General features: G+C 43.6%; 1 protein-coding gene across 1 annotated transcript in view; it reads left to right on the top strand.

The window, feature by feature from the left end:
- The window catches only part of poc1bl (POC1 centriolar protein homolog B (Chlamydomonas), like), a 51,453-nt gene that overhangs the window by 21,945 nt on the left and 2,116 nt on the right, over positions 1–27,392 (top strand). Inside the window, exons 5-11 of the mRNA XM_080734991.1 lie at positions 2,978–3,167; positions 3,718–3,903; positions 4,622–4,739; positions 5,664–5,840; positions 19,139–19,270; positions 19,872–19,982; positions 24,749–24,901. Coding sequence (XP_080591117.1) covers positions 2,978–3,167; positions 3,718–3,903; positions 4,622–4,739; positions 5,664–5,840; positions 19,139–19,270; positions 19,872–19,982; positions 24,749–24,901 — 1,067 coding nt within the window. The remainder of the gene's footprint in view (positions 1–2,977; positions 3,168–3,717; positions 3,904–4,621; positions 4,740–5,663; positions 5,841–19,138; positions 19,271–19,871; positions 19,983–24,748; positions 24,902–27,392) is intronic.

Genomic DNA, 27,392 nt, shown 5'->3' with positions numbered 1-27,392 from the left:
GGTTAAAGTCAGAGCGTAACATTTGTTCGGCATGAGGAGACGCATACGTGTATACAGGTTTCATGGCTGTACTTAAAACAGAGCATGATCTATACCTGTTCAAAGTTCGCACTTTCGAAGGCTTCCTACAGCGCCACCATTTGGCCGATTTGAATAAAATTGGTTTCAGTGATACTTTGACTAACCCTCTACATCTTTGCCAAATGCCATGAACGTGTAACTTTGCATGTATGATTTAGAGGCAGAAGAATAATTTGCATAAAACCGCAATATCTATTGAATTATTAAAAAATTATATTTCACTTTAAAAGAAATCCGACCAGACAGTTTGACCGTATTGGTCCAAAGTTCATGTGAAAATCCCAGGAGGAGATAGATTTTTACTGTTTTTCATATAATTCCGAATTGTGGGAGACCTAAAGGTCAGAGGTCAAAAGTTAGAGGGTAAAAGTTGTTCGGCATGAGGAGACGCATAAGTGTATACAGGTTTCATGGCTGTACGTATAACACAGCATGAGCTATACCTGTTCAAAGTTCACACTTTCGAAGGCTTCCTACAGCGCCACCATTTGGCCGATTGCTATAATAAATAATAGCACACTTTGCCACTGTAAGCTGAACACATTGATGTTTTTATTTTCATTTTCTCACTAAGTATGTAGGAGTAGAAAGGAACCGAAGTTTTGAGGAGAATCTTGATATGTATTATAGTATAGTATAGTATAGTATAGTATAGTATAGTATAGAAATAAATAATGACAACATCTAGAGTGTGCTCGCCTTACAGGCGAGCCCACAATAATGTGTACCCGTTCTAAATGGGTTAAGCTTTCCCTCTGGCGTTGTGTGCTTGTAGATCGGCTGTTTTCACTAGTTTTGTGCGACAGTCTTGTATGATGAAGCAGGGCTTTGCTTCACCAAAAGACGTACACATTTGAAACTTGGAGATAATGAGGTTTCTGCCCAAGAGTGACGATATTTTAGTGATTATGTTGTGAGGAAAACTTTGAGATAATAGCCATTTTGGTTAGAACTGACTGAAAATAACTTTGTAAGTTTAAAATGATACTAAATATTTTTTCAAGTGTCCAAATAAATTCCAAATATTATCAAATTATCTCGCGGCACCCCTGGACTGCCGTCACGGCACCCCAGAGTGCCCCGTCACCCACTTTGAAAACCCCTGCCCTAGAGAAGCTCTGGCCTTCTGTTTAACAAAAAAAGTGGGCGAGGTAAAATGACCCTGGTCAGTGAGGGTTTAAGTGGGTTTACACCCTGCCCTACAGTATATACTCACTGTACTTAAGTCGTATGATAAATAGAGCGAAAATATCTGATCTACAAGCTTACGACATGATTGTAGATTGCAAATTCAGATTGTGAGCGTGTTGATCAGCTATAACAATAAATAAAAAAAATCGAAAAAAATAATTGTCTTTGAAAACTTCCCCAAAGGTTAGGGACTCCAGGATTAACAACAGATCTCAGATTGGGTCTCTGGAGTGGACCATGGTCCCCTGAGGAGCCCAGTTGGCAAAGCGATCTGGAACTCGGACAAATCTACGCTCACAGTTTTATCGGCCCGAACATCTTTAGAGAAGCAGGACGGTCACTGAGAATGATACCGCTCTGTCTCCAACACCGGATCTAGGTGTGTCTGGGTGTCTGTCTGTGAAAGGAATCAATGTGTGTGTGTGTGTGTGTGTGTGTGTGTGTGTGTGTGATGATCCCCGAGACAGACGTTACACCATAGCGGTGACTTCAGCGGGCGCTGAACTCCCAATGACATCATTTCCTATGGCCTTTTACTGCCCTGGTCAGATGGAATCTTGGACAGGTCACTTGCCAGGCAGCAGTGACAAGTGGAGTGAGTGTGTGTGTGTGTGTGTGTGTGTGTGTGTGTGTGTGTGTGTGTGTGTGTGTGTGTGTGTGTGTGTGTGTGTGTGTGTGTGTGTGTGTGTGTGTGTGTGTGTGTGTGTGTGTGTGTGTGTGTGTGTGTGTGTGGATTTGCACACATTTTCATGATTTACAAAATTATAATATTAACAGATCTACAAGCTCACAGCTATGAGCTTGTATATCTGCTCATTTTGAATAGCTGGAGTGTAAAATAATGGTTAAAGTGGTTCAAATCTATTTTGGGTTAAATGCTATTTTGATTACCTGTATGTTTGCAACTCTCGGTTCTGACATCTCAATGTAAAAAAAAAAAGAAAATAAAAACTAAACTTCAGACCTTCCAAAACAAGCAGATTGGACCACTTCTCTGCATGACCCACGGTATTCCAAGTACACACTTTCCAATCTGGGATGGCTCAGGGTAGAAGACAGGGCCTCGTACTGTTTACATCTCTGACTAATAAAGTATTCAATCAATCAAAGCGTAATCCCTCTGAGCCCAGGGGAAGAAACAAGTGAATAGTTTCTGAAGCATGTCATCAGTGGGGGAAAAAGTACTCCCATTTTTTACTCAAGTAAAAGTATCTATACTGCAGTATAGAAATACTTGTGTTACAATTAAAAGTCCGGAATTAAAAGTACAAAAGTATTGGCATCAAAATATACTTACATACTTACCATACTAACCCATACTACATATTGTATACAATTGTGTAATTATTTTAGATGAAACTTTTTCATTGAATAGCTTCATAGACTTGTTTTACAGCACTATCACCGGTGTCAATTCATGCTTTTGTTTTTTTATTTACACATTTAGCAAAAACACAATTACCGGTAAATCATTAATCGCAATTATTTGAATGGCAATTAATCGCAAATAAAAAATGTGTAGTTTTGACTACTATAAGAACAAACTGATAATAAGGTGTGTGTCTCTCTCTCTCTATGTGTGTGTGTGCATGTGTTTGTGTGCGCATGCACGTGTGTGTGTGTGTGTGTGTGTGTGTGTGTGTGTGTGTGTGTGGGTGTGTGAGCGTACGCATGTGTGTGTGTGTGCGTGTGCACGTGCGTGCAGGCTACCTAAAGTCCCAGCTGGAGGAGTACATCAGCAGCCTAGAGCGCGTGCGTCTCATACGAACCAACAAGCGGGAGGGCCTGGTGCGGGCGCGCCTCATCGGCGCCACCTACGCCACGGGGGACGTACTGACGTTCCTGGACTGCCACTGCGAGTGCGTCCCCGGGTGGATGGAGCCCCTCCTGGAGAGGTGGGTGCCCCTCTGAAGTAGAGGTTTTTGAGCCCCTCTTGGAGAGGTGGGTGCACCTCTAAAGTAGAGGTTTTTGAGCCCCTCCTGGAGAGGTGGGTGCACCTCTAAAGTAGAGGTTTTTGAGCCCCTCCTGGAGAGGTGGGTCCCCCTCTGAAGTAGAGGTTTTTTAGAAAGTGTTTTCTGAATCGTCCTCAGGTCTAAATTAGAGTGCTCAACGGGCCTGAAAATTAAGGCCTGGCCCTAACTGGGCCCTACTGGGCCGAACCTGAGGCTAGTCCCGGCCCGAAAAATTACCATAATTGTAGTCTGAAAATGTGGCTCCTGGAGGGGCGTGGGTGGGAACGTGTGGAGTGGGAAATGGCATTAATGGTGGCGGTCGCCACAATTTCCCGATCTGCAAGGTCACACAGCAACGCGCCATTGACGCCAACGTTGTGAGCTGAAAACTCAACGTAAATCTCCTACAGCATGCACGATGGAAAAGCTATAATAACAACCGGTATAACTTTACTTTCTGTCTGCCCCGGGCCGGCCTGCCGTCCCTCACCAGGATTGGAGAGAACGAGAGCACCATTGTGTGCCCGGTCATCGACACCATCGACTGGAACACCTTCGAGTTCTACATGCAGACGGACGAGCCCATGATCGGGGGATTCGACTGGCGCCTCACCTTCCAGTGGCACGCCGTGCCCGAGGTGGAGCGCAAGAGACGCAAGAGCCGCATCGACCCTATCAAGTAAGCAGTGGTGGAAGAAGTACTCAAAAGTATCAATACTGCAATGTAGAAATACTCTGTTAGGGTGCCCTCAGACCAAAATACCTATGAGAGTGGAATCCGCGTTCCGCCAATGCATTTCAATGATAAGGGAGCGTTTATTGCAGAAATCCTCTGCTGGCATGAAACCGCTTCACTCTCATTGAAGTGCATTGGCGGAACGCGGATTCCACTCTCATAGGTATTTTGGTGTGAGGGAGCCCTTACAAGTAAAAGTCCAGAATTCAGAATGTATTTGAGTAAAAGTATAAAAGTGTTGGCATCAAAATGTACTTTAAGTACCAAAAGTAAAGTTACAACATATTTGAAAATAGCCCAAGTATAAAATAAGGCTAAGGTGGATTAATGTATGTATTATTTTATAATATAATCATTTATATCTGCAAAGTAACAAGTAACTGAAGTTTTCAAATAATTGTAGTGGAGTGAAATTACAATATTTGGATCCGAGATGTAGTGGAGTAGAAGTAAAAGTATTGGAAATTGGACATACTCAAGTAAAGTACAAATACCTTGTACTTAAGTACAGTACTTAAGTACATGTACTTAGCTACTTTACACCTCTGCAAGAAAGTAGGGACACAAGAGACCAGTGTCGATTTTGACAGCAAATTTAGATGTTGAGCCAACCGCTGCCTATAATTGTATCATTAACACGTGTCCTCTCTATTCATCACAGATCTCCCACCATGGCAGGCGGCCTGTTTGCTGTGAGCAAGGCCTACTTTGAGTACCTGGGAACGTACGATATGGGCATGGAGGTATGGGGAGGAGAGAACCTGGAGCTCTCCTTCAGGGTGAGGAGGCTGGATTCATAACTAAATCCTAAGAGTTTTCTGAAAAACCTGTGTCTATATCAGTGGTTCTCCAACTTTTTCAAGTCAAGGACCCCTCAGAATTATATTTATTTGGCCGTGGACCACCATCTGAAAAATTGCTTTAAAAATATTATATATATATACCTGTATATTGTCGTTGTCGGGTGAAAACCCTGTATGTCCAAAACCGTTCGTTTTGCATTTATCATTTTAAAAATGATTTAAACTAGTGAAAACTGCCGATCTACAAGCACACAACGCCTTGCACCGCGAGGCGTTGTGTGCTTGTAGATCTGCTGTTTTCACTACTTTTGTGCGACCACCTTGTATGATGAAGCAGGGCTTTACTTTACGAAAGAACGTACAAATTTGAAACTTGGAGATACGAGGATTCCGCTCGACAAAGACGATATATTCAAAGATTTGTGCTCATAGCTCATGCCACGCTGTGAGCTTCATAGATCTGTAGATCATATTAACACATTAAGAGCCTATCCTATAGTATTAGTAGTAGGCTATGCACACAATATATAAAAGGCTGCATAAAGTGCTGATCCCAGGTATACGCAAGGGTTAAAGGATTCCCTAGGGGCTATTTATGACTTGATCAGATTACGGTAGGCTCTTATTTTGAAATCCGCCCTACACTGAGAGGAAATGCCTCTGTTTGTCAACAACCTTGAGTTGGCTCATGGACCCCGCCCACTGTAACAATTAATGATTGTAACTAAATAACCTTGCAAGTTACAACTGTGTTTTCTTTCATTTATATGGTAGAAGTGGTAGAAAAGCAATTTCGCCTCGTGCCACAACCCTGAAACAGTGGTAAATCAGCCAACAACCCACTCCCTCTCATGGTAAATGGCTTACTTCACCGGTCTTATTCCCCTCCAACCCCCCCAGGTGTGGCAGTGTGGGGGCAGCCTGGAGATCCATCCCTGCTCCCACGTGGGCCACGTGTTCCCCAAGAAGGCTCCGTACGCCCGGCCCAACTTCCTCCAGAACACGGTCCGCGCCGCCGAGGTCTGGATGGACACCTACAAGCAGCACTTCTACAACAGGAACCCCCCGGCCAAGAAGGTAATGGGGCAGCTATTATAGAACAGGGGGCTTCAACAGGGGGTCCTCAGAGTTACTACAGGGGGTCCTCCAAATCTTTGTCTGATGGAAGCTTTTTTTTCTCCTTTTTTATATTAACCACTTGAATCCTAGCATCCATTTTCAGAGAACTTTTGACAAAAATAGCAGATCTACAAGCTCACAACGCCTCGCACTGCGAGGCGTTGTGAGCTTGTAGATCGGCTATTTTCAGCAAAGAGGTTTGGTGTAGAGGAGAAAAAGAGCAGACTAAGTAGTGAAAGGTCAAGTTTATTAAGTATTGACGGTTCAAGTGGTTAAATATCTCAAAACACAAATTGACATGAATCCAAAATACACTGATGATTGTGCCGTCAAACAATGAAACTATATGGTATCTATGGGTTGTGGGGGTCCCTGCTTCATCTCTCTCTTGACTAATGGGTCCTTGGCCTGAAAATGTTGAAGACCCCTGTATTAGAAGAACACATTCCTTTGTGTTTGTCTCTAGTGTAAGATTATGTTCATACTTTACATGAAAACCAATATGAGAAATGACCAGAACGTATCCTCATAGCGCCTTTAGCAAAATCTAACATTTTGATTTAATTTCAAATGCTTTTAGTTATACTTATGTTAACTTTATGAACTTAAATACAAATATATTGGACACAAAAAAACTAACATTTTAATACTACTATAGTCATTCAACTACTAATAGATTGAGGTAATTAAAGCGGTTCAGGTTTGCATGTTTGTAATTGACACAGCTGAAATCAATAATATATCACATCAGTATTCCGATATTAACACAGGGGGTGCCCACGAGGTGTCTACGCGACAATTTCTTTGATGTCGCTGGAGGCCCACGACGCGTTGGACGCGTTTACTGTAATTACAGTATAACTTTATATCTCACCGTTAGGTCGGGGCTACGCCTGGATGTAGCCCATTAGCCGCTAGTCGCTTCGAGTCGACGCTGAGAGCATCGAGCGGCCGTTTTTCGCCGTATACTCCAATGCATTTCCCCATCTTTAAAGCCCTTTATCTCCGATGTTTGTTTTATGGCTAAAACTGTGGCCGCGTGCGGCAAAATGTCCAAATTTTGATCGGCAGTGAACAGCTATGATCAACACTAGCCCATACAGTAAGTTACACAATAACATCCTGTCTGCGCTCATGTGACCAAGTGACGTCATCACGCATGCATTGACGCAACAGGGCCTCGTATTCTTCTATGGAAGTGCTATGGGGGCACTCAGAGGGGATGACTGGCGCCTCCTGGTGGGCAGTCGATGTGTTAACCTGCGGGCTGCATTAAGGCGGCCCCCGGGCCGCCCAGTTGCCCATGTATGCTGTGAGCGCTCACCTTTGGACCAGGTGTCAACCTAGGGGTGTGCGATATGACGATAATTATCGTCTCGGCGATACAGCTTTGCCACGATAGGCCATTTCAGAATATCGTTTCTCTCGTGATACAAACAGTCATTTAGAAAAGGCTCTGGAATCTGGATATACAGCGAGTGCACGTTCCATGAGTCGCAGCTCGATTGCTTAATTTATACTTCTATAGTACGGTGGTGTAATTCGCCAAAAAGAACAGATCTACAAGCTATAACGTGTCGCGGCTCAACGTGTCGTATAGCTTGGGGATCTGTCCCCTGCTTTCACGGCCCCTCCCCCGGGCAGCGCGCAGACAGGCTACAGAGTGTCTACAGCACTGACTGAGTTGTGTGCAGGAGCTGAGGAGCACCGAGCAGCACGGCACACTGGCCCACGATTTAGTTTCACTTTCACGGGACTTTGTAAAGCAGGGATGCAGCTTGGCCTGCATTCTTTGGAGCATATTTTTCATAATGGATGCATTAAACTAACAGGACGCAAACTACTGTACTTATCCGTCCTGCTATCGCTATCAGCCATCTCACTGCTTGCAAAGCTGTGCTGGAGTCTCCACTCTGGCAGTATTGATGAGATGATTTAGATCACCTTGTAAATCCATGCTTCTGTTTTTATTAACTACAAACAAGTAGCTTTTTGCTGCGATTTGTAAAGTGCTTTGTTTGTTATGTTTTCACCATTGATGCATGCGTGTGTCGTCGCGTCTCGCGGTGAAATCGTAGCGTCTATTTTGCGTCTATTACATAATTGGCTTAGTTATAAAACCATGCCATTATTGTTAGTAGAAAAGCTAAAAGCTAGGATGATAATGAGTGAGTAATTCTCTAAAAAGAAAGCTTGTATCATAACAAACCTCCTGACTTTGGTTGGTCATAAGGTAATTTGTTTTCCCTGAAGTTTCAATGGTAAGGCATGGGTTGTTGTCAACCTGTGGGTCGAGACCCCCAGAGAGGTCCCGCCAAATTGTTTTGAAAATAGCCGATCTACAAGCTCACAACACTAAAAAAAACATTTTAAGGGAACCCATAAAACATTTCTGGGACCCATTTGAATGACCTGAACCATCATCACACCAACTAGTAAATATTTTGAGGTAAAAAATGATAATTGTTTAATCAAAAATCTGAATGTTATCATTAAAAAATCATAGATTAGGCTATCTATCTTTCTATCTGCAGCATAAAAATGAATAGATTATCTATAGAATATCTGTGTGGGTCTAATAATCATAATAAACCTAAAAACTCGCATAAAACAGTATCGTGATAATATCGTGTATCGTGATACTGCATGAAGCATATCGTGATAATGCTTTTTGCCAGTATCGCCCACCCCTATGTCAACCTACCTGTTGAGGTTGGAGGTCTGCCCGCCTGGCCTGGGCCCTAAAGCCCTGTTGACCTGATCCTCCTGGGCTGAACCGCTGCCAAGCTGCCATGTAACACCAAGCTGAAGCGTGTTCATGTTCTACTGAGAGCAGGGTCAACTCGGGGACCTGGGAATCAGAGATGGCACCGCGCGATATGATTCACTCCTCCCGTCCAGTTGTCAGCGCTTGATTGATGCCCCGTCAGTCAGTCTAGCTCAGGTCGAGTGAGATCGCACCACGATAGAGTTGTTTTTACAGAGGTTTTTTTACTACTAGGCAGCGCAAAGCCAGCCTCTCCTCTCGGGTTCGGGAGTGTTCCCCCGCCATCAAACTTTTATGGTATCTCAGTTTCACCTGCATGAAAACAAGAGAGAAAGAGAAAGATAGAGAGAGAGAGAGAGAGAGAAAATAAGAGTGCATTATTAATGTGGAAGAACTTTGATCAAACGATAAATTAGCCACCCACGGTCGAGACAGATTGAACACAGGGCAGCCAGAGCAGAGCGAGGGCCGGTGCCCAAAACGGTCACCCGTGCTGGCATCTCAACAAATGTCTGGTTGTCATCCCTATGGGTGTCATGCCTACTGGCATCACAAACAAAGACAGACGCTGCTCCGCAGAAAGACAATCCTTTCAGTGTCCAGACCGCTGAGTTATAAACAATGGTAGTGGCTTGGAGAGTCAGAGACAATGGCGATGTTATTGTTTTTCCACAGGTTGCTTTGAGTTACATATTAGACAGATAGATGGATGGAGACCTTTTTATTGATCGCGCGGGGGGGAATTCAGACGGCGGAGACAGCACAGCAGTAAAAGTTACAGAAGTACAGTAGGTACAGAAGAGCAACATCACGATAATGACAACCTTAAACAAATATGAATTAAAGTATACAGAAAGACACCATCGGCCTCCAGAGAGTGTGCGTGCAAAGACTCGCACTGATCGGTCCAACAGTGCCGGAGATTAGCTTTTGTAACCCTTTTTTTTCACCCGGTGTCAATTGTCTAATTTAATCCTGAGCGCTACACTCCCTCTGCCAACCTGGGGAGAGCAACGGACTGACCTCATGCTTCTTTCTATGCATGAGGAGTCCAAGCTGCTTCTTTTCACCTAGGAGGGGGGAGTTTCCCCGGTTGGACGTAGCGTGTGAAAGGAACGCGTTATTCCAACCAGTTCCTTTTCCCTCCACCCAGCTGGCCAGAGGGAGGCATTATAGAGACCAGGATTACTGCATATTTTTTGTTAGGGTACCTACCATAGGAGACACGGGGAGAACATGCAGATGTGAAACAACTTGGGCCAGAGGTTCTGCTCTTGCATCCAGGGAATGTGTGTGCACAGTTTCACGTGTATCGGTCCAATGGTGCCCGGAGATTAGTTACAGATGAGTACAGAAACGGACACACACACACGCACGCACACGCACACACGCAGGTGTGTGCGTGTGTTTCCGTTTGTGTACAGCTAATCTCCGGGTACATTCTCCTTTTGATATCAATTCAATGCTGTTAAAGTTATCCAAGATGGTCCAGATTTTTTTTTTTCTTTTTTAATACTAATAATTTTTATCCCACGATTTTGTAACCCATTTTCACCCAGTGCCAATTGCCTATGTAATCCTGGGCTCTGCTCTCCCTCTGCCGCACCTGGGGAGAGAACGGACTGCCCTCATGCTTCCTTCAGTGCATGAGGAGTCCATGTTGCTTCTTTTCACCTGACAGGGGGATGGTCCAGATTAAAAAAATAACAATAAAATAAATAATCATCTACATACAAGCTCACAAAGTATCGCATTGTGAGCTTGTAGATCTCCTCTTTTCACGAGATCTCCTGTTTTCACTTTATTTGAAATAGGGCTTAAGTGTGTACAGTGCGTAGTGGGAGTCTCAAGCTAAAAGCTTTGGGAAATGTACTTTGTTAGTGTTGTGTGTGTGTTCCCCATGGGGTGTTATTATGAGTTACAGATTGCATGGGGGACATGGCTAGTCTGTCTCTGCCCGTAGCCTCTTATCATATCGCTTGTTCAACGGGGCTTGATTGCAGGATTATAAAAATGATTTGTTTTGCGGATGTGGAGTTTTCCGACTGGCTAGACGCCGTCGACACCACACAGCGCTTTGATGTTTGCACACAAGAACCAAAAGCCCCTCGGGCCTGAAGAGCATTAATACTTCAAAGTGTCTTCACTCAACAAGTCATACGGGCGCTGCAGCTTTTCAACAGACCGCGCTCTGTCTCCTCACAGAAAGTTTCTTCATAGGATCATGGGACTGCAAAGGTTAGACAAAGAGACGATTTAACGTGTTTAGCAGTGGCGAGAAAAAGTACTCACATTTTCACATTAGCCTATCAATACTGCCATGTAGCATTACTCTGTTACAGTAAGTAAAAGTACAAAAGTATCGGCATCAGAATATACTTCAAGTGCCAAGAGCAAAAGTACTCAGTGTCTCATTTAACAAGTACAAAATGCATGAAAAATCTTTATACGGCTCAGGACCTAGCGATGCTTTAGGCAACCCGCAAGCACTGGCACACTGGCAGACACATACTGCACCTTTGTCCCCCACATCTGCATGCAAATTACCTCCTGCATGTAATCCTCCTATTCAGGCAGCCTAGTATCTATTTAGTTCAGGGGTCTGCCGTCAAATCTTGTGTCGTGTGATTGGATTTTCTATTTTTTTATTTTTTTACATTAACCAGTTGAACCCTAGTATCCCTATTCTGAGGAGAACTTTTAGACAACAATTGCAGATCTACAAGCTTTACAATGCCTTGCAGTAGATCGGCTATCTTCAGCAAAGAGATTTGGTGTAGAGGGTAAAAAAGAGCAGACCAAGTACAGAATGAATGGTCACTAATTATTGAGATTCTAAAGACTGAAAAGAAAACACACACATTACATGAATCCAACACTGATGATAGTGCTGTCAAACAAGTCTATGAAATCTATGAAAAGGTTTAACCTGCAGCACAATGTTATACAATAAGTAGTGGGGTCCCTGCTTCATCTCTCTCTTTCGGTCTAAGGAAGGGGTCCTTGGCCTGAAGAAATGTTGAAGACCCCTGGTTTAGTTTCATGTACAATGACCTCGGACCCTGTGGCCTGCGTCACAGGCCAGCTCGCAATGAATGATTGCACAATTCTACCAGTGGCGTCAGTTCAGAAAAAGCTAAGGTATGGCAACATGACTGGTGTCTTGCACACGCGCCGTCGCGCGCGTGCAAGCCACCAGTCATGTTGCCATACCTTAACAAAAGGCATGATACATTTACTTTAAGAAGTATATTCTATTTTTCCCCCCGTTTCTTGGGCTGGATATGGCAGTCTGGAATGGTTGTTCAAGTGCAGCTAAACTTGGCATGTTAGTAAACGTGCCACAATTAACAATATTGCATTGCACCTGTGCAGCTGACCTGCGGAACCTGGGAATATACCATTTTGTCAAGATGGGGAGAATACAAGTGTGGAAAATATAATTATAATACCTTGTTAAAGTGGCCATTTTGTTAAATTTTGCATTTGTAATTATTTTACTGTAATTTAACAACATAATAACCAGCACAGATCGACAAAGAGACATTCATGGATTTATATTTAAAAGTAACTTTTATTTTCCCCTCTGGACCCAGGGTATGGCAGCTGCATACCCCTGCCATACCCAATTGACGCCCCAGAATTCTACCCTGTTGCAGTGGGCAAAGAACTAGCAGAGAAAAACCTAGATGTTGTGGGCATTCCAGCCCTCATGGGGAAGACATTTTTTGAGTTTTGTTTATGTTTATGTCTTGAAGATGTTGTTTGGCGAACGCACACCGCTTTGAGACTAAACACAAGTTTTCCTTTCAAAGAGTCAATCAAACGTGTTGAGTCCAGTTATGCAAACTCTGAAGACAGGCACGTGCACACATAGACATCCAAGGGGGCTTGAGCCCCTGCCCTTTTATCCGTGTGTAAAAAAAGTGCCCTCTCCAGACCATGAATGCAGTTTTTACTATGGTGAAAGAAATCCAAATGCCCTCATTCCATGCCATACCATTTAAAGAGAATTGCCTTGTCCAAACTCTCCTGAACGTGAATGCAACATCTTATGTTGAAATAATTCCCCTCTCTGTGTAGAAATCAAGCGTCGAAAATAGCCGACCTGCTATTTTCGATATTTTCACCAAAAGGCCCTTTTAGAAATTTCAGCCCCTGCCTCTTTAACATTCTCTGCACGTCCCTGCTCTTAACTGTGACTGAACAAGATGGGGTGGGACCAGTGGTGGAAACTGGAAAGTAACAAAGTTTTTTTACTTTACTAACTTGAGTATGTCCAATTTTCTGTACTTTTACCTCTACTCCACTACATATCAGAGGCACACATTGTACTTTCACCCCACTACAATTATTTGACAACTTTAGTTACTGGTTACTTTGTGGATTTTGATTATTATTACAAAATATACATTAAACACTTTGGCCTTATGGCCTCATATACATCTCGGCCATTTGAAAATAGCCGATCTACTAGCTACGAGCTTGTAGATCTGCTATTTTCAAAAGATTTGTATACATTTGAAAACTTGGACCGGGACATTCTGCATAATGCATACATGGGCAACTGGCGGCCCGGGGGCCACATGCGGCCCCAATCTTCACCTAATGCAGCCCGCAGGAATACTGATATATTATTGGTTTCAGCTGTTAGAATTCCAAACGTGCTAACATGACCAGCTTTAATTATTTATAGTCTACTGTATATTAGTATATTGATGACTAGTAGCCTACTATTAGTCTTTTTTTATGTCCAATACATTTGTATTTAAGTTCATAAAGTAAGAAGTCACATAAGTAACATAAGAACCTGTACATGCATTTGAAAATTACTTTTCAGGATTCTAATAAAGAAATAGCAAAAATAGCAGATCTACAAGCAGAAAACGCGTCGCAGTGCGGCACATTTTGAGCTTGTAGATCTGCCATTTTTTACTGTATAGGCATTGTGGCCCTCTGGAGTGTGTGTGAGAATATAGTGGCCCTCTCCAGCATCAAAGTTGCCCACCCCTGTTTTGGGTACCTTCGCTTTTGGTATTTTAAGTATATTTTAATGCCGACACTTTTGTACTTTTACTCCGGACTATTTCTACATTTTGGTATTGATACTTTACTTAAAGTTATACTATGTAACTTTTTTTATAAAACATATCTTAAAATTGTCCTAACTATTAAATCGCTAAAGTTTTAGAACCCCCACTCTGTTAATTTCAGCTCCCAAAGCCTTTTCTTTATATGTGTTCTACTGAGCCCTGGTGGCCGTGACCGGGGCTGTTTTTCCCGGCAAAATTACGTCATATGCATCATTCTGTACACGTGTCTCCCTACCGGCCAATCAAAGCCCAGATCATACACTGCTGAGCTCTTCAGGTTGGGCTAGGAGTCTAGCATGTAACTCCCCAACCGAGGCTCGTAGAGGGACACGAAAGACCTCTATGGATAGGTCTCGGCGAGGCGAGGCGGGCGCGGTGGTCTGAATGCCCGGTCCGCGGCGAAAAACGGCCGAAAAAAGCAGACGCGACCGCGGTTTGCTCTACTGCTACTGACCAGAGCCCTAGAATAGAGAGTTGCGTCACTCCCGTTCACTTCATGGGGCCAGGTCTTCTACGCACACATCTATTGGCGTATAGTGACAAACGGCGAACCGGAAGTTTACAAAATGCATTGAAGTCTATGAGTTGTAAAGTGACAATGAACCACGTGACCAGCGCTGTTTCTGACCCCGCGGTGACACCACTCTCTGATTATACTGCTCTGCTACTGACCACTAGTTGAGCAACTTACACAGTATAGCTTTAAGTAAAGAATTGGGTGCTTTTTCCACCTCTAGATGGTTCTTGCTCAGAGACAAATGACCCTTAAAGATTATGTTTCTTAAAGATTATTATACTTAATGTTGACATGACTATCAAGAAAATACAAACGTGACAAATAAAAATGGTTTCCGACCCCTATTTTAGGGAGACGGCTCTCTGCCATTTTAGTTCATTATATCCTCAAGAAACTTTGTGCAAGCCTGGAGTCTTCTTCAACAATATCACCCGTCCATGTGTGCGTCCGACTGTCCGTGCATGTGTATTTGACTGTTGTTGAAGGCTGATTGAGCTCAGCAAACACTACCTCCAGCAAACACCTTTATCCATTCTTTGCTTATCAAGACGTTTTGCCTATTGTATACGTACCTGGTGCCCAGGGTGTGTGTGTAGGACACAGGTTAAATATTAGCATTTATTATTGTCAGTCAGCTGGAAGAAACCTCTTATGTCTAAAACTGTTACTTGTCAGGAATTGTATTAGAGGACCTGTGTCCCAATGTAGTTATTGTTTAGTTTCAGTTAATACTTTTCATTAGGTTCAATATTTTATAAAAAAAACAAAAACAAAACTGTAGCTACTTAAAGGACAACTTTAGTTTTTTTACAACAAGGGTTCATATTTTAGATTGTAATTAACTCATTCCCCGTCTCCCCCGATAGTCCCGAGAAAATCCCAATGTCGTTCCCCGCCAGGCCCGATAGTCCCGAGAATTTGCTTTTATATAATGTAATGTTTAATTACACTCTTCCCCAGCCCGTGACAAAGTTTTGAGCCTTCTGTCATAAGGGAACCAAAAATATCACACATCAAAGTAAGTGTGTTTGAAAAAAAGACTGTAATAATGTATAAATTGCAATACAAATGTATAAATCTCCCCATAACGCACAGTGAACTGGCAAAGTGACGCATTGGAGCACACAAGGCTGGCAGCCGGAAAAAAAGAGAGAAGAAAAAAAGTGTTAGAACAGCTGTGTTTGTGTGTGTGTGTGTGTGTGTGTGTGTGTGTGTGTGTGTGTGTGTGTGTGTGTGTGTGTGTGTGTGTGTGTGTGTGTGTGTGTGTGTGTGTGTGTGTGTGTGTGTGTGCACATCTCTTAGCTGGCTGGTCCACGGACCACTGTATTTCTGTTTCAGTGGTCCCCCTGATCAGCACACAGTCCCATAAATCAGAGATCTGCCTCTCTCTCTCTCTCTCTTTCTCTCAAGACACAAAAAAATTATCTCCAATTCGCCATATAAATGCTTCTAAAACATACCTGAGAATGCTGATGGTTGATTAGAATCCACACCAAGGTTTATAATCCATATATCCAGGCTATAATATTTTGTTTTGTAATGTAGTCCACAAGCAGCCAAGCAAGCCATTGGCGCCAGGCGGTCCTTTGCAAAGGGGGGGTCCCTGGTCGCCTTTCTAACGGAACCAATAGGGGGTCCGCGGGCCCAACGCTTCGCTCCGCAGAGCAGTGGGAACACGATAATCAACTCTTACACAACGTTGTAAAATCAATCAATAAATCCGCCCGATTACATAAAGTTCACACGACACGATCCAGTTGTGTCAGAGACAAGTGAAGTGGTCCCTGGAAGGGGGTCCCGTCCTCTCACTACCCTGGTCTCCAGCCAACACTTCTCAGGGAACCAGGTGGTCCGTGGACCAACCGCTCCCCCCAAAAAGCAAGTGATCAACTAGTGTCGATAAGCCTCGTTAGCAAAAGACGCAGCAGACTGAGCAGATCTGTTTAGCAGGGCAGTGCAGAGGATTTTTTTAGGGGCAGGGGGAGACATTTTTCTAACATGTCCTAGAATGTGAAAATAGCAGATCTACAAGCTCTACAAGCTCTCAATGTCTCTCAATGTGTCACAGAGCGATGTGTTGAGCTTGTAGAGCTTGTAAATCTGCTATTTTCACATTCTAGGACATGTTAGAAAAAAGACTCATGCCCCCTTTGATGTCTATTTGTGTGTGTGCACCTGTACATAGCAAGAGACCAACACCAGACACACAGAGACAGAGAGAAAGCGCCCCCAAGTGGGGGCTCACATAAATACTGCAATATATGTATGTGTAATGTAATGTATGTGAAATTGCTGAGTTTTATGGTCAGACATAGCCAATAAAAATATTTTTCTCTGCATTTTTCTAAACAGAAAAATTTTTTTTTACATTACATAATTACATTAGTACACTTATCTGATAATGCCTGAAGCCATAAAGACAAATATCAAGTGAGTTATCCACTTGAAAAGCGATCGATCACAAAAAGGTCAATATCTCCAGTTTTTTCAATTATAGCTGGATTTTGGTCAAAAATGGCTATTTTGAGATGGCTGCAACTATAGAAAAAAAAGCTTTTTATTTATCTATTTAATTTTTTGGTGAGACTAGAGGTTGTCCTGTTTCATTTCAGGTACTGTATGACATTGTCGAAAAAAATGGCAGGAGAGCCATACAGTCAATGTTAAAATGGCGGCCAATGTGTTAAAGAATATAAAAGATGAGTGTTAAATTGATTTCATTTACTTCTTTCTATTGTTTTAGAGATTCTTATTTCAGTGGTTGGGGGCATGCATACAAGTGGCTAAATATGTCATTTTACACAGAATGAGCCCATTCCCAAGATACAACGCAACCTTTCACTGCTGGCTTATTGTGTCTAAAAAGACATATTTAGCCACTTGTACGCATGCCCCCATGCATACGCATGCCCCACATTTTAGCACGGTAAACGCGATAAAACAATAGAACGAAGCAAATGAAAACATTTTAACACTCACTTTTTCTTTTCTCTAATTACAATCTAAAATATGAGCCCTTGTTGTAAAAAAACAAAGTTGTCCTTTAAGCTCAATATTGAGGTTATTTAACTTTACTAGTATTTCAGTCCTTTTACTTCTATTCCACTACAGCAGTAATGTCATTACGTGCGCATCCCGCATCAAAAACTCATTCAAGTCGCCCAGGGACTCATTCATGTCATGGTCCTGGGGTCCCGGGGATGCGCCTCCATTGGAGTCCATGTTAAAATAATTTACCAATTTACAGAGTCGCGGTAAAAGAAAAACATTTTAAAATTCCACAGACACCACCATTGTTCATGGGTGAAAGCATCCTACTTTACCCTACGTTAACACAAATAAAATAGAAAGTCTTAAACAGGCGATAGAAACGAAATTTTTTGATTCCACCGACGTCCGATGCCATTTTGCGCGCCCGAATTCATTAGGGGCACATGTTTTAGTAGTTTTAGTAGTTCTAAGTTCAAACATTAGCCAAATTGTAAAATAAATATAAGAAATAGGCAAACATTTTGAAAATAGCCGATCTACAAGCTCACAGCGCTCGAAAACATTGTATTGAAGACTCATAAAACTTTTCTGGGACCCATTTGAATGACCACCTGTGGGTCCCGGGACCCATTACATTGAAAACCTAGTAACATCACTGCTACACTACATCTTAGAGATAAATATTGCACTTATACTCCACTACAATTATTTGAAAACATTAGTTACTTTGTAGATTTGGATTATTATTACAAAACCTACATTAACCGCTTAAGCCCTGTATACATTTCGTTTGAAAATAGACAATCTACAAGCTCACAATGCGTCATGTTGTGAGCTTGTAGATCTGCTATTTTCAAACAATTTTTATACATTTGAAAACTTGTGAAATGCAGACAATAATGTGCTATTATTCAAGGGCACGTCACACAAGAATGTGTTTTGTTTAGTTTTCTTCCTTTGGAGTTTATGAGAATAAAGGGTTATCTCGCTCACCAGCTTAACTCTTTGTTTCCCCACCACTCTGCTTTCATTGAGCTCCTGGCGTTTCCTGCTGCCATTGGGAAATATTAACAAACATGTTCTCTAATGCAGTTGTGTAATGTAGCTGCCAGGGCAGAAACCTTGTATCTCCCAGTGGTGGAAAAAGTAATCTTTTTTTTTATTGAAGTAAAAGTATCATTACTGCAATGTAGATACGCTCTTATGGCAAGGTCACACCACACTTTTATTCGACCAATGGTGGCAGATTCTGCCAATACATTTCAATGGATTTTTCTTTTCTCCAATAAATCTGCAAATGGCAGCAAACCGCTCCATTCCCATTGAAATGCATTGGCAGAATCCACCCTCATAGGTACAATAAAAGCACGGTGCTGACCGTGCCCATACTTTTTACTTAAGTTAAAATACAGTATGTGAGTACTTTTATCCACCACTGCTTTTAGGTCACTCTGTTTGTAGTCTGGGTACTACAATTTACTCTTTAGTAATGTACTTTACTAGAAGTTCGCGGCCCTTTGGGCCGCTCACCTCTAGAGTTCGCACCCGCTTCATTACTGTACTGTACTGTACTGTACTGTACTGTACTGTACTGGGGCGGCATAGCTCAGCGGTTATAGAAACCGTTATTAGAGCACGAAGGGTTCCCGAAGGGTTCCCAGTTCGAATCCGGGCTCCCCCTGAGTTACTGTCGAAGAGTCCTTGAGCAAGACTCTGAACCCCTAGTTGCTCCCAGTGAGTAGGTTGGTGCCTTGCATGGTTTCCTCCGCCACCGGTGTATGAATGTGTGTGTGAATGGGTGAATGCAATGCACAATCTATGTAAAGCGCCTTGAGATGTAGGACTTATGGGCAGTCCCAGTGACACAATGTCCTGCTGTGCTTCACAGGAGACGTACGGGGACATTTCCCAGAGGGTGCTGCTGAGGGACCGGCTGCAGTGTAAGAGCTTCGACTGGTACTTGAAGAACATCTACCCTGACCTGCACGTTCCCGAGGACCGCCAGGGCTGGCACGGCGCCGTGAGTGGCAACGCTGTCGTCTATGCTGTTTAACTCATTTATTTAGGCCTAGAATTATTTAATGATTTAACTGTTGAAAAATAGCAGATATACAAGCTCACAGCGCGGCACCCGGAGGCAAACATTTGCCTCCGGGTGGTCCCTGGAACAACATATTTTGAGATGGGGGGTCCACAGCCAAATACATGCAATGCTGGGGGTCCTTGACATGAAAATGTTTGAGAACCACTGATTTAGAAGAAGGATATACTGTAAAAGACATTTATGGAATCGGGTCAAAAATATTCAAAGATCTTTCAAAAATAGAAGATCTACAAGCTTGCCACACGCGCTGTGAGCTTGTATATCTGCAATTTTTTAGTAGTTAAAGCATTAAATAATGCTGTAACTCTGCTGCCCAAGATGAGCTGCCTATGCTCTATATACAAAAAAATTAAAACAAAGTAAAAAAAAAAAGCATAAAATAATGGTTAAAGTTGTTCAAATCTAAAGTGACACAGATTTGCGTTCAGGCCTAAATGGGATAATCTATAGTATTTCTAACTAAAAATAAACTGTGATGAAAAATCCAAAACGACGCTAACCTTGCTCCTCCCAACAGGTGCGTAGCTCCGGGATCCACTCGGAGTGTTTGGACTACAACGCTCCAGAGCACAGCCCCACCGGCGCCCAGATCTCCTTGTTCGGCTGCCACGGCCAGGGAGGCAACCAGGTCTGTGTGGGAGGAACTGTGTTAAAGGGATATTTCACTTTAAAAGAAAAAAAAAATGGTTCTGGGGGCACGGTGGTGGAGTCGGTAGCGCTGTCGCCTCACAGCTGGAAGGTCCTGTGTTCGATTCCCTCCGGGGACGCTGTGGGCGCTGGGGCGTGTTCTCTGCTTTGTGTCATCAGTGCCCATTCCACCCAACCTGACCCAAAACGGGCAAAAATCACGCCAAAACCCGAGAAAATTTCATATTATTGAACAGTCATCCAAACCGGCCCAAAACCGACTAAATTCACGGCAAAACCCGCAAAAATTGCGCGAAGCGCGCGCACGCGCAAAAAACGCGCGCGTGGGAGTGGGGGGGGGCGCATTCGAGAGAGCTCGCCTAGAGCACCGATTAGACGCGCTACGGCCCTGTGCCCATAGGTGGGGTTGGCCAAATGGCCTTTCTGTGAGGAGTTTGCATGTTCTCCCCGTGTCCCCGATGGTATGTACCCTCACAAAAAAAACATGCAGTAATCCTGGTCTCTATACTGCCTCCCCCTGGCCAGCCGGGGCACCTGATGGAGGGGAAAGGAACTGGTTGGAATAACGTGTTCCTTCCACGTGCTACATCCAATCTGGGAAACTCCCCCCTGTCAGGTGAAAAGAAGCGGCTTGGACTCCTCATGCATAGAAGGAAGCATCAGTCAATCTGTTGCTCTCCCCAGGTTGGCAGAGGGAGTAGTATAGCGCCCAGGATTACATTAGATAATTGGTACTGGGTGAAAAGAGATGGATTACAAAAATTGTGGGATAACGAAAACTTTTTTTTGTGAAAAGATTAAATCTCTATATTCTGATAGCACTCATTAACAGGAGTCTGCCTGTCTCTGCAGCTCTCCAGATGAACAGAAAATCGATCGAGCAGGGGGGGGGGGGGGGGGGGGGGGGCGTTAATTTAGGGCCGGGTTGTAATATCACACAAGCGCACTCTGCAGCTAGATTTAAACGGAATCCTTTTCGGTCTTCCATATTTGATAGAGGGTACGGCCAGGCAGCAGCGGGGTTATCTGTCTGTCTGACAATGTATTTTTAATGTGGGCCCAGGACAATAGCCCAGAAGCAGGGCTCTCTCTCTCTCTCTCTCTCTCTCTCTCTCTGTGAATCTTCTCCCCGCCCTATATCTCTTATTACCCATTTGATGCAGAGCATCAGGTGTCCCGCCGGGGCCCACAAAAAGCAGCATGCGTGATCGAAAATCAATGTTTCCATGGCCCGGTCGTTGAAACGGGAACCTGAGGGACGGGGGCCCCCCCCCTCTTCGCCCCCACCACCTCACCCCACCCCACTCCACTCACCAAAGAACCCAGGTTTCATTTGAAAGATACATGAGCCTTCATAAGGCAGACTGAATGGCACACACAGACAGACAGACAGACAGACAGGGCTGCTGCCGGGTAAATAAGTTAGACGCTGGGGGCCCAGAGCGGGCTGGACGTGAAGAGAAAAGAGGCCGGTTGAAAAGCATGAAGATTGATTACCTGGGCCCTCCGTTCTTTAAAGGGCAACAAACAAGACCCGGCGAGCCGGGCGGCCTTTGTCCTGACTAGGCTGTTGAAACAGGGAGGAGGGGAGTGGAGTTTAATGCGTTATACCGTAGGTGTCTGTGTGATCAAGAGACGAGAGCCAAGCCTTTTGAATGAAGCAGACTTGATTAAAACAGAGAAAGGAACCATAATATCGTCAACGTCGGGTAGAAACTTTGTATAAATCCATGTGTCATATTATTAGTTACTGTATACAGTGTATAGTATACACTGTATATAGGGATGGAATTCGTTTGGAGACCAGTTCTGGTTCCGTTTCTGCTTATCGGTTCCTAACGGTTCCCTATTTCGGGTTCCAAAATGGTTAAAAATATGTTTTTTATTTAATTTTTTTACACAGAAACATAATGTAATTTGTGTTGCATAGATTTGTTTAATTGCACTTTCCCATTTCATTGGGTTCTCTGCTGTAATGAAGCCACACTTTATAGAGCTTGCCACGGTCCATATTTGCATGCCTGCCTGGCTGTTGCTCGCGACACTACCATCTAACCCAACACACTGCCTAGTCAAATACCTCTGATATAATATAATCATGAAGCCTTTATTTGAACGGTTATAGCGCGTCTAGGAACCGATATGCGGTTTAAAATCTAGTCCTATATTGCGCTGATCAGAACAATGGGCACCGAGTTATGGCCATTTGAAGTGTTGAAAGGATCCCTGGTTAATAAGCCTTATTATATGCCTTAACACATTATAATTGCCCTCTATAACTACTTGTAAGATGCCGTAAAGGGTGAGGTCACGCACTTGGGAGCGTGCACGCATCCGCCTGGGTGAAAGCAGACTGCTGAGTGAGCGATGGCGCTTTGGCATGGGATCATCTTTGACCAAAAAAAAAATTCACAGACCTCGTTGGTTGTTCAAGTTGGACAAAATGTGTCCAAAGTTTCCCAAATATGGAGATGACTGACTTCTGACACCATAGATGCCTGACGTCATAGACCACATGAGATTGACACAATATGTCCATATATGGGCATTCCCAGATATGGGCTTAATATTGATCAGGGATCTCTCCATATATGGGCACAAAAGGGACATGGACGAAATTCATGCAAGTGTGACTCGTGTCGCAGCAACCCAGATATGATAAAGATATTTTTTTGGGGGGGGGGGTTTCTGCCTTTATTGATAGGAATTTTGGGGGTACAAAAGGGTTTGAGAACCACTGATTTATAGAAGAAGGATTTAGAAGACATGTATAGAATCTGAGTCAAAATATTCAAGATGTTTCAAAAATATCAGATCTGATACTATTTTTGAATAGCATGAAAATAATGGTTAAACTAGAAAAGAAAATTTCTAAGAAATTTTAAGTGTGCCTGCAGCTCGCTAAGTGTGTGCAACCTTGTGTAACGGTTGGTGTTAGCATTAGCATTTTTAGCATTTTTAGATTAGCATTAGCGGAAGTAGCGGTTACCATTAGCGGTTAGCAGTTGGGACTGTGGGACCACCCACCGAGTTTGAGACCAGTAACGTGTTGGGAAGTGGAGACATGGATGTTTAAAGCCCAGCCAATAGGAAGGCAGAGGGGGTGGGGCTTAAGCAATTACAGATAATTCCTATTGGACATGTAAGTACACACAGCGAGTTTCGAGACGGTACCATGCTGCAAACTGGAGATATAGCTGTTTAAAGCTAAGCCAATAGGAAGATAGGGGCGGGGCTTAAGAGGGGTGGGGCTTAAGTAATAAGTCCCTATTGGCCGTTTAAGTCCAGACACCAAGTTTCAAGACGGTACCATGTTGTGAACTGGAGTAGTGGCTGTTTAAAACCCAGCCAATAGGAATACAGAGGGGGCGGGGCTTAATCAATTACAACTCATCCCTATTGGCCAGAAAAAGACCAAAGTTGTGTGTGCATTATAAAGTTTAAATGACGTTGCTAGGCAAAAGTATGTCAGAGTAATGTGGGGCCAAAGTTTCTGGGGTTTTTTCAGAGTCCCCCATTCAAAGTCAATGGGGGTTTTTGAGCGTAGTTTTTACGAATTACGTCGCCATGGTAACGCGGATCGGAAAGAAAAGTAATAGCACACCATTCCCGGCCGAGCCGCACATTTTGATGTATATGTTGCTGGGGTGGCGTAAATCGTGTGGCACTTATTACGTGCCGAAATTCTGTCGGAACATTATATATATATACTAGAAAAGAAAATTTCTAAGAAATTTTAAGTGTGCCTGCAGCTCGCTAAGTCTGTGCAACCTTGTGTAGCGGTTGGTGTTAGTGTTTCGTTTTGAGAGGGTCGTTCCCCCTGAAAAACACGTTTTGGCATGAAACGGTTACGTTTTGCGCGTTTGTGGTGCCCCCTATGGGTCGAAGTGGAAATGCGCCCCCCACTTGTGGTTAAAATTTGGTGTTGACTGGATGTTTCGTTTGTGATTTATGGCTACTTCTTACAAAATGGGCTCCTCCCGCTAACTTTGGAACCCTGTTACGGAAGAACGGTATGGACTATCAAAATATCGTTTAAATATGTTTATCGCATGAGTCCATAGATCGTGTGTATCGATTTTTGTGACATTTGGAGAAAATATGTAGGAAAAGGAGCAAAAAGTGTGTTTTGAAGAAAATTCAAAATGGCGGAAAATCTATCCTGACACAAATGGGCGTGGCCTATATGAGGAGATGCGTCATGACCCAAGGAATCCAGGGAAAAAGGAATTTTCCGACCCACGGTTCAAGAGTTACAGGCCGAAAGGTAAAGTGGACTGTTATAGCGCCACCATGAGGCCAACTGACTATTTAATCCTTGATATCATTATAAATCTCCTCTCCAAGTTTTGAAACTGTAGCCCCTATGGTTTGCGAGAAAAAAAATATTGAATGTGAGTTTTTGCGATTCCCATTATAAGTCAATGGGTAAAATTAATTCACTAATAAATTAATATCAATTAAACGATACAACTTTTCTCTTAGAAAAGTAATAGCACCCCATTCCCGGCCGAGCCGCACGTTTTGATGTATATATTGCGGCGGTGGCGTAAATCGTGCGGCACTTATTACGTGCCGAAATTTTGTGGCGACATTATGTACTGTACTTACTTACTTACTTACTTAAGTATGGCGGATTACAATAAGTGTTTTGCCATTGCATGGCAGGCACACTTAACTAATAATGCGTAATAATGTGTTCTGGTCTTTTTTGGTTTAACGGCTCACATTCCCTCCCCTCCGCAGTACTTTGAGTACACGTCCCAGAAGGAGATCCGCTTCAACTCGGTGACGGAGCTGTGTGCCCAGGTGGCAGAGGGGCAGGCAGGCATCGGGATGAGGCACTGCCCCCATGACCGAGACCCCACGCCGCCACAGATCACATGGCACTTCAGAGACGTAAGGTCCTTTCTTCTTCTTTGCACACAACTGAATCAAAATTTGCTGTCAAAATTAACACTGGCACCAGGGACATGCAGAGAATGTTAAAGAGGCAGGGGCTGACTTTTCTAAAAGGGGCTTTTTGGTGAAAATATCGAAAAGCTCAAAACGCTTCGCGCTGCGGCGCGTGGTGAGCTTGGAGGTCGGCTATTTTTGATGATTGATACTTGACATAAAAAAGTCAATGTTGGAGAGGTGGCGTACAGCATGGATTTCTACACAGTGAGGGCAATTCTTTCAACGAGATGCTGCATTCAAGTTCAGGAGAGTTTGGACAAGGCAATTCTCTTGACTGCTGCCTTCAGGTATGGCATGGAAAGAGGGCATTTGCATTTTTCTTTCACCATAAAGAAAACTACATTCATGGTCTAGAGAGGGCACTTTTTGCAGGCGGTTAAAAGGGCAGGGGCTCAAGCCCCCTTTGATGTCTATGTGTGCACGTGCCTGACTGGCACACGCACGCATGCGCGCGCGCGCACACACACACACACACACACACACACACACACACACACACACACACACACACACACACACACACACACACACACACACACACGGGTGGATCAGTCATGGGTGATGAGTCTGATGACACATCCACCCATGAGTAAACAGTTAAGCCCTTTGCACACAGGCGCGTTTAACCGCACGGATAAAACGGACAACATAATTTTTTGAAAAGAAAACAATGATTCTCTATGACCTCATGCACACCGGCTCCGAATTAGCCGTGCGACGAGTGGCTGCCGCCGTGCGTTTTTTTCTCGATCGAACCCAGTTCGATTCGTGCGTCTTGTCGCATGCGGTAAAATACTCATCACTCCTTTTATGACTCCTTTTTGGATCCGCAGAGCCGATTCCGCACAGCCTTGCACACCAAATCCAATGCGTTTTATTCATGTCGCAAACGAAAAAAACGCAACTGTCCTGTGTGCAAAGGGCTTTAGTCTGAGCATTCTGAGTAGCATTGAGCTTTGTCCTGCAAATGGATAGGACTGCGGGTGGGCATGCAAATCCTAGCCATTTTGATGACTTTGAACTTTTTCTAGCAAACACACACACACACACACACACACACACACACACACACACACACACACACACACACACACACACACACACACACACACACACACACACACACACGCCTTTGTGTCACTATACTTGTGAGTACATCAATATTTTTTACAAACGCTATTTTCACCCCTTTTTCCCTCCTCGCCATTTTTAACTGTAACTCTAAACCTGAGTTATATTTAGCTGCATGCCAGCCGCTGTCTGTCTCGGACAGAAAGTAGCTGCTGTTCACCAAGCGGAGGAGAGCTTGTGGATTGGTTGTTCTCAGGCGTAGCTCCAACCCCAACGCCTAAAACCTCACCTCTAAGTGCCTTTAAAAAAACCTTTCCCTTAACTCACTTAGCGCCGAGCGACTTTCGGGGCGACTAACTAATGATGGCGTTTAGTGCCGAGCGACTCGGAGCGACTTTTATATAAAAGCATTGTTTAAGCTTTTAATTTGGGTTGATAGACGGAGCGGAACGGTTAGCTTACCTTCGACTAGCATACAGATGAAAACCGTGAAAAAAAAGGATACGATTATGACGTCACCTTTAAGCCATAGCTTCCTGTTTACGTAGGCCTCTGTTAGCCGCTAGGCTCAATGCAAACCATCCGACCCTCACGTAGCTTCACTAGGTCGGATTTTGATTCGGAAACTTTCTGTGTGGCATCTATATACGTTCCGATGCCCATACCAATGGTGGTTTGAGACGATCAAGCACGAATTGAGCAGTATTGAGCTCAAATGGCGGCCCGCGGCCTGTCCATTGAATGTCAATGGAGAGCATGTCATTGTACCATCCTGTTATGTCATGAACCTTGTTTTTTATTCTGACTTAACATGGGACCATGGAAAGTCTATGAGCTATGGCTCACTCTAGTGGTCATCTTGTGGCATCTGCAGGCACGTGTACCTGTTTATGTAATGTGATTTTGGGGATTCAATATAGCTATTTCCTGGCGTTATAAGCGCAGATTCATATTGAAATCTGGCTCGCTCGGCGCTAAGTGAGTTAATTGTAAGACTACAGTTACAGTAACTCTAAAAACCTTTAAAACCATAAAACCGCCCATCTATCTTGTGAGGAGGACGAGGATAATTGTTTCCTAAATCTACAGGGGGGGAGGTTTTTGGACCTCACACGTATCGCAAATTACAAGTACACACACGCACGCACGCACGCACGCACACACGCACGCACACGCACACACACACACACTCTAGGGGCAGAAATTGCTAAGTACCTGACAATTGGATTCAGAGGGCTACGATTCGATTATAAATCGATTGTCGATGCATTTCGATTGCCCGAGTCGCGTTAGATTTGAACCACTTTAACCATTATTTTATGCTTTAACTATTGAAAAACAGCAGATATACAAGCTCACA

The sequence above is a fragment of the Nannobrachium achirus genome, assembly GCF_963921795.1.
Source record: "Nannobrachium achirus genome assembly, chromosome: 10".
Taxonomy (NCBI): Eukaryota; Metazoa; Chordata; class Actinopteri; order Myctophiformes; family Myctophidae; genus Nannobrachium; species Nannobrachium achirus.
The sequence above is the reverse complement of the archived record's forward strand: the minus strand, read 5'-3'. Positions and strand labels throughout refer to the sequence as shown.